Source organism: Biomphalaria glabrata, chromosome 10, assembly GCF_947242115.1.
Source record: "Biomphalaria glabrata chromosome 10, xgBioGlab47.1, whole genome shotgun sequence".
NCBI lineage: Eukaryota > Metazoa > Mollusca > Gastropoda > Planorbidae > Biomphalaria > Biomphalaria glabrata.
In genome coordinates this window covers 11,478,130-11,494,547 of record NC_074720.1, presented here as the reverse complement: position 1 = coordinate 11,494,547, position 16,418 = coordinate 11,478,130, and the positions used below count along the sequence as shown (strand labels likewise).

At 35.8% G+C, this 16,418-nt stretch overlaps 1 protein-coding gene across 9 annotated transcripts in view; it reads right to left on the bottom strand.

Annotated features, from left to right (window-relative positions):
• Positions 1-1,349: 1,349 nt before the first annotated feature.
• LOC106070433 (uncharacterized) overlaps positions 1,350-16,418 on the bottom strand; it is a 34,746-nt gene continuing 19,677 nt past the window's right edge. For 2 of the 9 annotated variants that reach the window (XM_056044870.1, XM_056044869.1), the window contains 5 exons: positions 15,241-15,376; positions 14,407-14,493; positions 10,834-10,885; positions 9,711-9,971; positions 1,350-5,967 (listed from right to left, as the gene is read on the bottom strand). In XM_056044870.1, coding sequence (XP_055900845.1) covers positions 5,020-5,967; positions 9,711-9,920 — 1,158 coding nt within the window. In that variant the 5' untranslated portion in view covers positions 9,921-9,971; positions 10,834-10,885; positions 14,407-14,493; positions 15,241-15,376 and the 3' untranslated portion in view covers positions 1,350-5,019. Of the gene's footprint in view, positions 5,968-9,710; positions 9,972-10,833; positions 10,886-14,406; positions 14,494-14,821; positions 15,080-15,240; positions 15,377-15,488; positions 15,597-16,418 lie in introns of those variants that run through there. The other 7 variants (XM_056044872.1, XM_056044873.1, XM_056044874.1 and 4 more) reach the window with 7 other exon arrangements.

Sequence of the window (16,418 nt, the reverse complement as noted above, 5' to 3'; positions counted from 1 at the left end):
AGATAGTGAAACTACGCTGTCTTGTCTTGTTGTGAGATAGTGAAATTACACTGTCTTGTCTTGAGATAGTGAAACTAAAGCCTTATCTTGAGATAGTGAAACAAGTCTTGACTTGCCCTTCATCCGTCCATTACTAAACTGAGGGTCAAGTGAAGTGGTGACTGCTGCAGATGTTACTAGTAGAAGACTTACTTTGTCTTATTTGTAGTATCTTCAGAACTTCAGTTTTTTCCTACTGCTTGAACTAAATCTAATCCAATATTTGGAAGAGAGCAGACAAAAAATGATATGAACATTCCAATAGGTCATGAACTTGATATTGATAGGAGGCCCATACATTTGCTCTGGTGGAGGCAATAGTTCATGGCAACAATTTTATAACTTATGACTTAGTAAGTTTTCATTAAATGTGTCATTTATTTTTTACAATGAATTACTGCAACTATCACTATAAATAAAACTGTACAAATTGATGCTAATGTTTTGTAGACTTTTGATTGACTTTGAGCTTATTTGTGAACTAAATGTTTTAAACTTAGAACTTGTCTTTGCATGTTCCATTTTCATAGTTAATGTTTGTTCTATAAAGAATACATGTACTTTAATATGTGTTTAAATGCAAGCATTGAACATGATCAGATATTTTTTCCTTCTGATATTTTTTCAGATGGCACATCTTAAATGCAACCAAATATGAAATAAAAAAGGTTATACCTCAGTAGATGCACTCAAATGTATCAATTTCATCTTTTATTTTTTGTTATTAAAAATAAATATTTGATAGTTAAAAACGTTAATTACCACTAAGGAACATAAATAAATGTTCTATTGACTTCAGTTTCATTCACTGTACCACCATTTTATCAATATTTGAGTGTTTCCAGTTTCCTTTGTTCTAATTCAGATTTATTTATTACATACTGTTAACATTTCTGTCTGATTAAGTGAACACAGAATTTATCCAAACGAGCATGTGATAATTTTATATGCTGATAAATGACAAACATTTCTTGTCTACAGTTTGTTGTTTTAACCCACTGACTTTGTTACATGTCATGCTTCAAATATTGATATCTTGTTTATTATTGGAGATTTTCACTCTAAAACTTTATTGCAGCAATGCTCTCTGTTTTACAGCAATGCTCTCTGTTTACAGCTTAATGTATAAGGTCATGCTTACATTCTTAAATCATTCTTTTTTTTTTAATTTTCTCTTTTGTTGGCAGGTAAAAGAAATAATTTTGCTAAATTTCAGCTTGATCCGAGATTTGTTGTTGGAGAAATAATATGTACAAACTTTTTACCAGACAAACAGACAGACAGACACAGTGAGTTGATATAAGCTTTGTAAAAAAAAATTTAATCGCACAGATTTATTGTTGTTGGTCTAGATCTATTATAAACTTAATAACATGACTGATTCAAACTAATTGATACAATTACGCTTGGTTTTTAAAAAAAAGTATTTTGCATGTTTTTCTTGTTACTAATAATTGTTTTTATTTAGTGCAATTCATGCTTTTAGCTATCTTAATGCACTATGATGCTGTCACATGATCCTGTCACATGTCTGGACCAGTTGGGAAAAGGAAGGGGGGGGGGGGAAGAATGATGTTACCATGATCGCTTTTTAAATCCATTTTATTTATAAAAAAAGCTGTATGACTTTAATTAGAACTCGAGGGCTCAAGCCTTCTCATGCTAGTACACTAACCACTGCGTCATGCTAGTACATTAACCACTGCGTCATGCTAGTACACTAACCACTGCGTCATGCTAGTACATTAACCACTGCGTCATGCTAGTACACTAACCACTGCGTCATGCTAGTGCATTAACCACTGCGTCATGCTAGTACACTAACCACTGCGTCATGCTAGTACATTTACCACTGCGTCATGCTAGTACACTAACCACTGCGTCATGCTAGTACACTAACCACTAGGTCATGCTAGTACATTAACCACTGCGTCATGCTAGTGCACTAACCACTGCGTCATGCTAGTACACTAACCACTGCGTCATGCTAGTGCATTAACCACTGCGTCATGCTAGTACACTTACCTCTGCGTCATGCTAGTGCACTAACCACTGCGTCATGCTAGTGCACTAACCACTGCGTCATGCTAGTGCACTAACCACTGCGTCATGCTAGTACACTAACCACTGCGTCATGCTAGTGCACTAACCACTGCGTCATGCTAGTGCATTAACCACTGCGTTGTACCATTACATTGACCACTGCGAGTGAAGTGCTTATCAAAATAGAAGGTTTTATAGTTATTTATTTATAGTTTCAAACTTTTAAGTGACGACCTAATTTTCCTTGTCGGTTTCAAACAAAATAATTGATTACCAGTAATTAATTGGTAATTTTTTAAAAATTGATTCATGTCTTGTCTATGCCAATAAATATTTGTGCAAAGTTTCAACTTCATCCGAGAATGGGTGTGGGAGAAATAACGTGTGCAAACGTTTTACTAGACAGACAGAGTGAGTTAATATAAGCTTAGTAAAAATTAATTAGAAATTTAATTCTACGGTTCCTTAAAGATGAAAAAAAACACCTTATAAATGGTTTATTAAAATACTTGGTTATTCATGCTTCCGTTGTTTGTACACCAGACAGACCAACAATCTTGTTATTTAGGGATCTACTGTCCTGTATGAAAATCTCGCATTAACAGTTCACATTTTGTAGCACTTAAAAACATAAATGACATGCTTCATTGCATCACACAGAGTTGAAGATAGAATGATAGTGCTTAATTATCCATGCTAGTAAATGCAGGTACATTTCCTCAATCTGTATGCCTATGTGTTGTGTCATTAGGGACTGAAATTGCGAAATACCTCTCCCCCTTTAGGTTTCATTTATCTACCAATTTTTTTACTGTCCTAACTTTTCCCTGCCACACACATCTTGCCTAGTTGAGGAAAAGGTTATTATTATTTCGTTGTACAATAACATTTAAGAAAAGTTAAGACAGTCATCCAACACGATAAACAAAAAGGATTTCTCATAAAAGTTTGTCTGGAGCTGGTTTGATAACACGAAAGAATGAACAGATATTTGACTTTTTGAAGACATTGAAGGACTAAGTGAATTCTCCATTAGACCATGACAGTAAATACGTTATCTTATATCAAGTCATTAGCACTATTAGTACTTGGATAAATACTGATGTATTGAAAAAATAAATAGCTGACTGCTGTAGTATGTGCCGTGGGTTGTCGTAATGATGGTCAGGAGATAGAAACCTGCCGTCAATACAGCAGGAGGTTTGGGCTTGGATGTCGTAAACTTACAAAATAAACAAGTTGCTCGATACCAATAAAATACATGGGTTAAAATTTGTGCAAAAATAGGTCGGCATGTCCTGTTCTTATTACACACCTAATGTGTGTTGCATAATGCATACCAAACTAATGTCAAGTGTAGTTCTATAACGGAAATCTCGTGTGTGACCTTTAGAAATGTAATAACAATAAACAAAGTCACACAATTTTCAATGTGCAATAATCATGCTGAAGTCATAGAGTTTTGTGCATGGCAATTGCAAAAATCAGAAACGCAATGAGAAACTCAAGTCACATTTTCCAACTCAGTCTTCAGAGTCCACGCTTTTGTTTTTTTTTTTCATAAGCTTTGAATGCAACACATGACCAGTTGACACGCTGCATAGTCAACAGACAAACACAAGCACTGAAAATATTCTAGTAGTTTGTTAACGTAGAGTTCACCTCAGAAGTAGTTTTCGTGTTCATAGCAAAAAACAGCTGAAATTGGGTGTCGAATAGTAGGCCTCTACTGTATGGCTCGTGAACTTTCTTGAAATTGGGTGTTGAATAGTAGGCCCCTACTGTATGGCTCGTGAACTTTCTTGAAATTGGGTGTTGAATAGTAGGCCTCTACTGTATGGCTCGTGAACTTTCTTGAAATTGGGTGTCGAATAGTAGGCCTCTACTGTATGGCTCGTGAACTTTCTTGAAATTGGGTGTCGAATAGTAGGCCCCTACTGTATGGCTCGTGAACTTTCTTGAAATTGGGTGTCGAATAGTAGGCCCCTACTGTATGGCTCGTGAACTTTCTTGAAATTGGGTGTCGAATAGTAGGCCTCTACTGTATGGCTCGTGAACTTTCTTGAAATTGGGTGTCGAATAGTAGGCCTCTACTGTATGGCTCGTGAACTTTCTTGAAATTGGGTGTCGAATAGTAGGCCTCTACTGTATGGCTCGTGAACTTTCTTGAAATTGGGTGTTGAATAGTAGGCCCCTACTGTATGGCTCGTGAACTTTCTTGAAATTGGGTGTTGAATAGTAGGCCCCTACTGTATGGCTCGTGAACTTTCTTGAAATTGGGTGTTGAATAGTAGGCCCCTACTGTATGGCTCGTGAACTTTCTTGAAATTGGGTGTTGAATAGTAGGCCCCTACTGTATGGCTCGTGAACTTTCTTGAAATTGGGTGTTGAATAGTAGGCCCCTACTGTATGGCTCGTGAACTTTCTTGAAATTGGGTGTTGAATAGTAGACCCCTACTGTATGGCTCGTGAACTTTCTTGAAATTGGGTGTTGAATAGTAGGCCCCTACTGTATGGCTCGTGAACTTTCTTGAAATTAGGAACAACTGGTTTTAGTTTAAGTTCTTCATTATTGCTAAAATTTGGCTGGCAAGTCGTCTAGAAGGTAAAACGATGATCTAGGATTCGATTCATACATAGTTGCTACCCCTGGCTGCACATTCTGTAGAAATGTTACTCTCCTTAAATGTCGTCTCAGAACTGGTTCAGTTGAAAAATGAACAGTAGCAAGTTTGCGTTTCGGGGCAGATCTAAGTTAAAATAGCACTTACTCCACCTCTATGTAGTGAGCATTTCAGCCTCAATAGAAATTTTACTCTGAATTCAGAAAACGTCCAAAAAGCTTGATAGCTCCATTGGAGGAGTTGTTTTTCTCGACATTCCTGTATTCGTGAAAAATTTGTTTTCTGACAAAACATGAGTTAACTCCCGTGTCTTCTAACTACTTTGGTCGCCATGCGCTGTGTCAGCCGTGGAATCCAAATGTTTTTCGTGGCCTCGGAGGTCTTTCTTTTTTTCTGGAGTAGCTCTTTTAAAACTTGGGCTCAGCTCAAGAAATCCTTCGTTGGGCGGATCCTGTCGAATCAGAACTTTCTGTAGAAGCTCGAAACGAATGTCTAAAACAGGATGTGATACGTTGAACGTTTTCACTTTGGCGCTGGTAGACTCGCCGACCTCATGAACCGAGGCAGGCTTATTAGTTTCTGTCAAAGTAGGCTGTTCAGTATCGATACCCAACTGTTCATTAGTATCGTCCGGTTGATTCGCATTGGTGATGGCGGCGATGGCGTCTTGCGTGACGTCACTGTTGCCACGAGACATGGTGTGGAAAATTCGGGTCGTCCCTTCTCGCCCCTTGTCATAGCTGTACCCTATCCGCCTTGTAGGGTTCAGCTCATGAGCAGACGTTGGCTCAGCGGACTTGGGCTCAGAAAGCGAGTTCTCTGCATTTGTGACTTCATAAGAAGCGGCGTGCAAAAGAGCATCGTCTATGGGCGGCAAAACCACTGGAGCACTATCATCAGTTTCTTCAAAGGATTTGGTCAAAAGCGCGTTATCGGAGTTGGTGCGTACATTCCCCCGCCTTTTTGTCATTGTCTTTCTATTCTTGGATGCGTGCCCGTTGGTCACTCTAATGTCAGGCAGTGATCCAGCTTTGGGCAGTTTGGTGTAGGACCCATCCACGTCATTATTCCCCTCGGACAGATAGCCATAGTACTCTAGCTCAAACTGCTCGTAGTCCTTCCCATGGTGCACCTTGGTCAGTTTCTTTAACGCTTTGTCTTTAAACTGTTTCCTCAAGATGAAGGACTTCTTCTGCAGTTCTAATTCTCGTTTGGCTTTTGATCTTTGGGACACAATTCCAGACAGCTGAACATCTAGCACCTGCAGAAATACCAAGAACAGTAGTTCGAAAGAATATAAAGTACACGTGAATTAATGAACATAATTTCATTAATTCTAAAATAAAAACGTTTTTAAAAAGTTGAGGGCAAGGATTATATGAGGGGGGTTCGCTAGATGGATGTGGAATTAAATGTACACTTCTATTAGAAAATAGCTATTCGCTAAAAATGAAAACGCAAAAGAAAAATCTGAATTTGAACGTGACTCAAGCCTCATCGGACTGACGTGTTAACCCCTTTGCTAGTGAGGTACTTATTAGAGAAGGTTGTATAGTTATATATTGTTTGTTTAAATCTAGAGCGGCGACCTATAAAGGGGACTAATTTAACTTATACCACCATTTCAGTATAATTTCTTTCCCTTGTTCAATATACCAAACAAAATAATTAATTACCATTAGTTGTTTTTTTTTTATTGATTCTTGTGTTGTCACGTAAAAGAAATAATTGTGCCAAATTTCAGCTTGATTCCAGATTGGGTGTTGTAGAAATAACGTGTGCACACTTTTTACCAGACAGAGTGATATAAACTTTGTTAAAAACAAGATTACAAAGAGAGTTTGTGTTACACAAACTCAGAGGCGGCCCCCGTCGAAGTCGGATCCCTGTCGGATCTGCATATTCGCAAATAATATTCAAGAGGTGATTTAATTTTGATGGTCAAAAGTAATAATGTTTCAAAGATTCATTTGCCGTAAATTTAAATTTAAATGAAATAAAAAATAGTAGATTAGTTTTAGTATATTAAAACATTACAATATTGATCAAAACGTTTGGAAATGAAAATCTACACTTTTTTTTTACACTTTAAGTTTAGAAATTGAAATTCTACATCTTAATCTAGTCTATTTTAGTCTAAACTAGATCTAGAAATTCTAGATCTAGAATCTAGAATAATTTTAATTAGAATATAAATCCAGATCTAGATATACTGTAATAAAAATCTAGATCTAGTTTAAAAAATCTAGATTAGATCTAAATCAAGATATCATTCCTTTTTTTAAACGCGAGTCACATAACGAGGCTTAATAAACATTACTATACCGAGTTCTTTTTTCATTTCATTTGAAGAATTAATTCCATATAACGTCAGAGGGAAAAAAAAACACTACGTCACACGGCCTAGCTAGACTAAAAATCGCCTTCATCATTACGAGCCATTTATCGAGTGTTCATAGACATTGGTGCACCGAGTGCGTTCTTTTAGCATTTCTTTTAAAGAATTCATTCCATATGACGTCAAAAAAACAACAACAAAAAAACACTACGTCACACGGCCTAGCTAGACTAAAAATCGCCTTTATCATTACGAGCCATTTATCGAGTGTTCATAGACTTTGGTGCACCGAGTGCGTTCTTTTAACATTACACTACGTCACACGGCTTAGTTAGACTAAAATATGTTTTCATTAATACAAGCAATTTTTTCGATGGTTAATAGACATTGGTGCACCGAGTGCGTTCTTTTAACATTACATTTAACCCTTAAAGTGCTGAACTGTTTTACAATAAGTGCATACACAATTCTGATGTTTAGAGGCTAAACTGCCTCACGCGATTTAAGGGTTAAAGAGTCCCTTCATATGACGTCAAAGAAAAAAAAATCCATTACCAATAGGCTAGTTCCGGTACCATAAAAAAAATTTCTTTATTTACACGAGATATTTAACGAGGGTTCATAGACATTGGTGCACTGAGTTCTAATAGAATTTATTTAAAAAGGATCAAAGCCGCATTGTTTTTGCGTTTTGTCTGTCAGTCGGTCTGTCCGTCATCTTGATATAAAAAAAAAAAACAACAACTAAAAGTTATTAAAAATTGATTAACCTTTATTTTACGTTTCAAAACATCGCAATAATTTTTAGGTATGAACACAATTGAAAAGTTTATATAATAGAATGTTCCGGATGTTTGTATAAATAGTAAAAGAAAAAGAGAATTTCAGTTAAATGTAATACCGTTAATTAACTTTTTGGATGGTCTCGTATAAAAATTAGATGCACTACAGCCATGTGGAGAGATTTTCATACCTTACTTTGGTGTTTGGATTCTGTTTTCCTTAAAAATCGGAACGTAATATTAACGATAATTAGATTTTATAATTTTATAATGTTTTAGGTAGAAAGTTAAATGTACTGTAAGAGAGTAGTGAGTTAAAATATTTTTCATAAAAATCCGTAAAAACATTATTTCGTAAATGAGAAGATTATTTGTTAATTAATTAGAAGAGGGAGTTCAAACAATTATTTGGCGTTAGTAGATTTTAAAATAAATTCGGAAATTTCTGGCGACGATTTGTAAGAAACAAAATACGGAAATTTCTTTATCGATTACAAAACTTCTATGTTATGTTTTAGCAAGAAAAATAAATGTCTAAAAAGTAATTTTCAGTAATCAATTCTAGTAAATTACTTTTTTTTTTTAAAGCCCTGAACAACCTATTGTCGATATTTTTAAAATTTGTTTAAAGATGAAAATACGGAACAATTCGATATTGATAACCAAATTATAGTGACGCATTGTCAAATAATATAAGTGTAATATTAGTAAATTATGCGATTTCAAAAAATTATTAGGCATAATTCATGCTGTATAAAACAATATCCGGAACATTTTTACACTTAATGAAATATAAGTCAGTATAGAGATTTTGATTTAGCATTAATATGCTATTTACATAAAAAACGGAACAACATATTATTGATAATGTGTTTTTGCAACGTTTAAGCATGGAAATTGAATGTAATATAAATTAGAAGAGCAAACAAACATTTGTTGGGGTTGATTAGTTTTGCACAAAAAAATCCGGAACAATCAATTTTTAGATACTTAAAACTATTGAGATGTTACGGGAGGAACATTAAAGTGTAAACAGATTTTCAATAGCTTTTAGAGTTCTAGTTTTTTTAATCTAATCGTGACGGACAGACCGACCAATAGACAAAACGCACAAAAATAATCGTCTTTTATTTGGATGGGGGCACTAAACAAAAAATAAATAAAATCTGATTTTTTAAAAAATGTTTAAGGAATTGGTTTAGCACCTGCCCATGTAGCGACGTTACGCTACTGCACGAACATCGCTGCATAAAAAGTCCATTAAAAAAAATGTGCGTGATATTTACATACAAAATGCATTATTAGCCTTTATAAACAAACAGAAATGTTTTCTTTTAATTTTAGCAGCTAGTTGACCAGAAAAAACATCTTTAACTATTATTTATTTTTGTTGTAAACATTTCGTGTACATTTTAAAAATATATTTGACTTAGTGATACTAAAAATACACCAAAATTGTCCATCTTTTTAGCATATTGTAACATTGCCTCCCTTACATTTACGTAATTGTTTTAGAATTGGTGTTTTTTTATGAAAAAATCGCTTGCATAATTAATTTTATAAATTAAACGGTTTGCTTTTAGAAAACCAAAAGTAGCCGTTGCACCTAAACTTTTCAAGCCGCATTTAATGATGAAATAATATTTTTCATATCTCTTCTAGTTTTCGAGATCTGAGTGTGACAGACGGACAGACGGACAGACGGACATTTTGCACAAACCTAATAGCGGCTTTTTCCCCTTACGGGGGCCGCTAAAAATGGCTTTTGGAACATAAACTTTGGGGGGGGGGTGTAGAAAGTTCTCAATGAAATGAAGCTTTAGTTGGACGTATGTTATATTCTACGGAAATACTTAGACTGTATTAGCCAATGGCATATCTTACCGTCTGTTCGGTCACGTTATCATAGAGAAGCACGCGCGGAAGTTTCGTTTTCAGCCGAAGTGCTTCCTTGTACTTCCTTCCATAGTTGGGGGCAATCCTGGGCGGGCGGTGCATGTAGCTCAAATCGCTGGACAGCCGCTTCTGGGACACCGCCCACCCTTCAAGTGGAGATGACCAGGTCGACGACCCAGAACTGGATTTGGTGTCCATTTGTTTACTACCGCTGGCTGACAGCTAGGAATGACATTGTTACTTTATGACCTGTGTTAATTTAAACAAAATACATTTTCGATTAGTTAAATTTCAAAAGCCTAGATATAGTAAGGTAAAGTTAAGTACCCCTTTCAGACCTTGAGATCTAAATGGCAGATGGTGTAAAAGGTCATCTGATTGTAATTTTAATTTTTTATGGGTTGAAGGTTAACGAGGGTATGATGTGGCCAGCACAACGACCAACGGCCTCTACTTCCCTCAACTAAAATTCCCAAAATTCAAAATCCCTTTCCTCACAGAAATTCAACTCCAAAACCTCTCATTTTTTTAAAAAAGTGAACTAAAGAGTCTTATCTTCTTATCTTATAAAATACAGACGTTACTTCAAAAAAGAAGAGAATTACGTCCAACGCATGTTACTAGATCAATCTATTCATGCATGTTAACTGATGACTTTAATTCTGCCAAGTCATTGGTTTTCTTGGCTAGCTCATGCAACCCATTTCATGTTCTAATAGTACTAGGGAAGAAGGAGCGTTTGTACAAATTTGTCCTAGCATATGGAACGAGGAATGTGCCTTTATCTTATCTTATACCGGTATAATACAGACGCTACTTCAAAAAAGAAGATTATTACGTCCTACGCGTCATGCATTTATTCATGAATGCTAACTAATGACTTAAATTCTGCCAAGTCACTGGTTTTGTCTATCTTTTTGTCTGTGTCACAGGATATGAAAATTTTACAAAGAGAATTAGATGAATTACAGAAATGGGAATCAAATTGGAACATGTCTTTCCACCCAGAAAAAAATGTCACTTATTAAGAGTAACAAAAAAACTAAAACAAGTTAATTCCACTTATTTTATTCATGGTAAATTAATAATACAGACTAAAAACGCAAAATACCTTGGTGTTATAATAAATGAAAAACTGTCATGGAATCCTCATATTGATGAAACTATCAAAAAAATCAAACAAAGCATTAGGGTTTATTTAAAGAAATTTCTATAAATCAAATAAGAACATAAAACTAAAATGTTATTTAACCTTGGTCAGGCCAATAATAGAATATGCATCCTGTGTTGGGACCCCTCAACTCAAGGAAACATTAAGAAACTGGAACAGACACAAATTAGAGCAGTGAGATTCATAACAAACGAATATTCACATTTGACAAGAGTAACACCTTTAGTAAAACCACTAAATTTAGAAAGCCTTCAGGCAGGTGTGGACTGGGTATCAAAATCGGACCGGGCATTTTCATATAAACCGGCCCACATATAATATGTCATATGTTGTAGCCAGGAGTTTTTCGGTGGGGAGGATTTTTCTCCCCCCCCCCTCGCAACACACACACATATATATGTACTTAATCTTCATTACATTCTGACCTTTTATTTTTTCGGACGTGTTTTTGTACCCTAGAATGGGCTCTTCTTTGAGTTAGTGGAAAGACAGTACACACCGCCATTGACAGCTAGAGAGTCTGGAGGAACGCTGTGAGCTCCTCTAGCGGGGCTCGGATCCAAGCATTTTTACCGGGATTTTAAGCTTTAAAAATTCATATTCTAGGTGCATTAGCCTGCTACTCTTCCGCTAAAAAATTCTAAAACCAAACCTGCTATTCACTGCACTTAATTAATGGAGTCCACCGACTTGTAGAAAATGGTAACAATAGATTTGCTTTAGTTTTTGTATTGGAAAAGGAGGGGGGTAACCACAAAAACCCTTTTGGCTACATTCATGAAATATGGTGACTGTAGTTTGCTTTTTTTTATGAAGAATGGGTTTCAGCCTTAAAATTTCATTGAGGGGTATTTTTAGCTCACCCCCCCCCCTTCCTTGGTTGCACTGGAGCAGTAAGTAAAGTTTTCCTTTCAGACAATGAGGTCTGAGGCAACTGATAGTTTGTACCCCTCCCTCCCCGGCTACGCCCATGTGTCATATTATATGTGTAAGCCTCTACAAAATATATAAAGTTTGATAGCGCATCGAAACTGGATGTATGCTTGCGTAGGATTCCGTAATGTATTCTATTTATACATGCATGTAGTCTGGAAAGTTTAAACAATACGATAGCAGCATTAATGACTTTGAAATGAATAAATTATTAAATGTTTTGGAAATTTTTGGGCATAACTTATAGATTACAGACGTTACTTGAAAAAAGAAGATTATTACGTCCGACGATTTTTATGTGTTAATCTAGTCTGTGACTTAAACTATGCTAAGTCGTTTGTTTTCCTGTCAGACTCAGGCAACCCATTCCATTAAAAGATTAGAGAACGCAGAACGGTTAGAGAGGCAATTAGGGCTTACTTAATTCGAAAAGCTCTTGCTTCGTCCTAGTACATTCTCAAAAACGCGAATTGTATATGAATATACAATGACCAATGATTTAAAATGTAAATATAAATCTCCTTTCATTAAATATCGGATATGACAGAGCTATATAAAACCAGATAATTATTATAAGAAATTCCGTCATTAGTGACTCCATAACAAGAATGTGTTTGCCATTAATTATAATAGCAAAAAAAATAAATAAATTTAAATCTAGATTTCTTTTTTTTTTTAAACATACAATAATATTTCTTTTGTGTAAGCTTAAGTGTAGTATTTTTAAATGCATGTTATTAAAAATAAACAAAAAGCCAGTTTAAGCTATTACATTATTTCGGAAAATGCGTTAGATTAGTGGCCCTAATACATTGTAGTCTGTAAATCAGGACGCTCTGAGTTCTCATTTTATATATAAAAAAAATCTTTTTACAATTTAATACTTGTCTAAGTGGCATCCATGCGATTCTTTCATTGGCCCTACCGGCCTCAATGGGTACCGACCCACCGGGCATTTGCCTGAATGCCCATATAGCCAGTCCGCCCCTGCCCTCTGCCTCTCGTAAAGAAAGATAAGCTATATTTTTTTTTTACATGCCGATTTTCTACACTGTGAGTTACGGTGGGCCAGATGTATATGGTTAGTAATTAGTATATTGGGCATCCTTGATTTGTAGATATAGTTTATTTAAATTTAAAGGGAAACTCCGATGGTTTTTCAAATCTGAGTTATTGAAATATTTAAATTCTGCGTAAAAAGTTGTAATAGTAAACATCTTACCATTTTGCACTTAGGCCTAAATGCTTAGAAACATTTATATTTAATAAATTAGTCAGTAAATTTTTGACATCTAAAAAAGACTGGGTTATTTGAGATTTTGTTTTTAGCTCAGTCAAACGTAACTTCCCTAAACAATATTGAAAGATAAACTACATTTAACCAATCATATCGTTTCATTCATACAGTGGCTGTTGGACTGTTAGGCTTAGTGACGGGCGGCCTAGTCCAAAGCTATGGTACAGTTCTTATCTTCTTATCTTATATAATACAGACGTTACTTCAAAAAAAGAAGATGATTACGTCCTACGCGTCATGCATTTAGTCATGCATATAAACCAATGACTTAAATTCTGCCAAGTCACTGGTTTTCCTGGCTAGCTCGGGCAACCCATTCCATGCTCTAATAGCACTAGGGAAGAAGTAGTATTTGTACAAATTTGTCCTAGCATATGGGATGAGGAATGTGCCTTTATCTTTGTGTCTTTCAGAGTATTTTATTAAATTTTGTGTTATGGAGAGTGAGATAGAGAGATCTAAAAGCATTAGGATAACCAACTCGAGAAAAAAGTAACATTTTCATCTAAGCCTCTCCCTGTCTGACTGATTCTCACAAACTGGTCAGTGTAAGGCTAGTCTAGGCTACGTGTGGTCACGACAAGAGAACCAAGCGATAGACAGTGTTTGTGTGTGTTGAGTGGTCAGGCGAGAAAATACGCACTACCGTGGTTGGTCAAGTATGTAAATCTACTTTCAACACGCATTTTTTTCTTTGCTTTCAAGATCTATATCTAACTGCATAGATAAAGATATATTTCTTTTACGAGAATGTAAACTTTACTGTATGGTCTCCCGTTATACAATAAGTTAATAGATTGAATTAACAGGTTGGTGTGACGTCACATAGAGGCCCGGTGAAAATCTGATCGTTTTGGATGCACAGGAATATTACATCAGAGAAACATCCATTACTAAGTTATTATTGCAAATTAGAAACAAAGAATAATACATTTATTATCTGTAAATCAATATATGTATTGGGCCTATATTTTAAAAAATGTCAAAACCATCGGAGTTTCCCTATAAATGTTTTTCTGCCTAATACTGGCATCTCAAGGGAATGCCCAAATCGAGTGAGGCTTGACAGTTCTTGTAGTCTTATTTTTTACCAGATGGCGCCTTCCAGATATTAATTATATATAATTGCATCAATCCCCATCATCTTTTGGGTAGTGGGGCATTTTTAACGAGGTTATATGTGGGTGGCCAATAAGACCAGCAAATTATAAATTTATTTGTGATTACAACTATAAAAACTTGTGAGTTAAGAACTATAATAAGCAAAATATAATGTAACATACCTATAGTTTTTACTTTAAAAATCTCTATGTTATGTCCCTATTACTTTTATTTAAACATCTACGAAGGTTAGATCAGCGCTTCTCAAACTGTGGGCAAAAATGAAAAGATATGCGAGTTAGTACGTTTAAAATGCAAGATTACAAAAGGAGTTTGTGTTATCATATAAACTCAGAGGCGGTCCCAGAATCTCACTTCAAATGGATTTTAAAATAACAGTGTTAATTATATTTTGTAATTGATGAAAAAATAGTCTTTTTGTTTTTCTTGACAAAACTTTCTTTATGATCGGAGCCACTTTGATAAAAGCATTAGCCAATCAATGAATGAACAGACCACTCTAGGAGTAAATATGGATTTAACATAGTGAGTTTCGCTAATAGTGCTATATAGTACAGACATGTATTTATTGATTACTTTGATTTAAAAGCAGCATGTAATCGATACTGTTTGGAGGGAACATTTCCTATCAGATAAAATCAATTTCCTCACTTTACGTATGCATTCCTCGTGACTAGGTAGATTATAACCTTTTTGATAAAGTAAAAATGAAATTTGATGTTACTAATTCAATAATACGATTGTCAACCTCAATTTTACCCCAATTACTTAGTTTAGGATTCTGCCTGGAATATCACAAAAGACACAATGGTCTAAAAAAAAAGTTTACCTAAATCTTAAACAAAACGAATGTCTACTGTAAATAATTGATTTCTTATGTAGGCTTACGTACCCACATTTTAAACGTGACTTTATGTCAACAAACTATTGAAATTCTATGCTCAAGTGAACTACTCTTTTATTTTCTCTTTCAGTTTAAAATCAATATTACTTACGATCGTTTCAAAATGTAAGCCAGTGTCACAATTTCCATCTAAATAGCATAAATGCATTGCTATGTACACGACAGTTTAAACACGAAGCACTAAATAGATTACACTCTTCCAAATGCGTGCCTTTTCTCTTGCAGTTCTGAGAGGAAAAAACAAACTGAACTTCAGTAAATTCATGTAACAAAATAGAAATGCATATCGTGCTTAGCATTTTATATTAAGATGCATAGATAGTGTGAAAAAAAAACTACATTGAGTTGTCCGTGATCGAATCTTTCCCGTCACGGGTCACTGGAGCGCTGCACAATCAACCAATCGCAACTATTACAGCAACAGAGCGGAACAATTTTTACCCTTTGGGTCACATGCAATTGGGAATCAGAGAGCGCGAACTACTTATTGAAGTATCCGCCTCTCACTCTTCGTCGGTCTGCAAGTCTGGCATCAAAGGGCGGAGGTCGAAAAGGGGTGCTCCAGGGGCGAAGTGTTCTAGTACATCAAAAGACATTAAGTTTATGGAGAAGGGAAACACTTTTTTCGACGGAGCTAAGTTTGTAAGTTGTGCAGATAATTGTAAAATAAACATCTTAAAGAAAGAAGAGAGCACCTGGTTGCATGTGGCTTCAAAGTGAGACAGCTGGAGGTCACACACAAAGGCCGAGGGATATACATTTGAGACCAAAAGGAAATCCGCTGCCGAGGACAGAAACAGACGGCGAAAAGAAAATCTTAATCGACCACCGGCGGACAATAGTTGTGCTTACCCTGGATGTGGCAAAATATGAGGGTCACAGCTGGGGCTGCGTAGCCATGGGAAATAATCCATCCCATCCATCCCAGTGGCGTATTACAGCCCATGGAGGGCTCTGGCCTGCTTTAGCACATCCTTCCATTCAGATCTCTCCTGGGCCTTTCGTCTCCACGCCCTAACCCCAAGCTGCTTCAGATCTGCTTCCACGTCATCTATCCATCGCATTCGGGGTCTGCCTTTGGGTCGCCTGCCTTTTGGTTTTTGCCTGTATACGATTTTCGCCCCTCTGTTGTCTGACATTCTTTCAAGGTGACCTGCCCAACGTAGTCTGTTCTTTTTTATTTCGTTCACTATTGGTGGGTCTTCATATAATTGATATAACTCATGGTTAGTGCGTGTCCTCCACCCTGTTTCATCCTGTATGGCACCA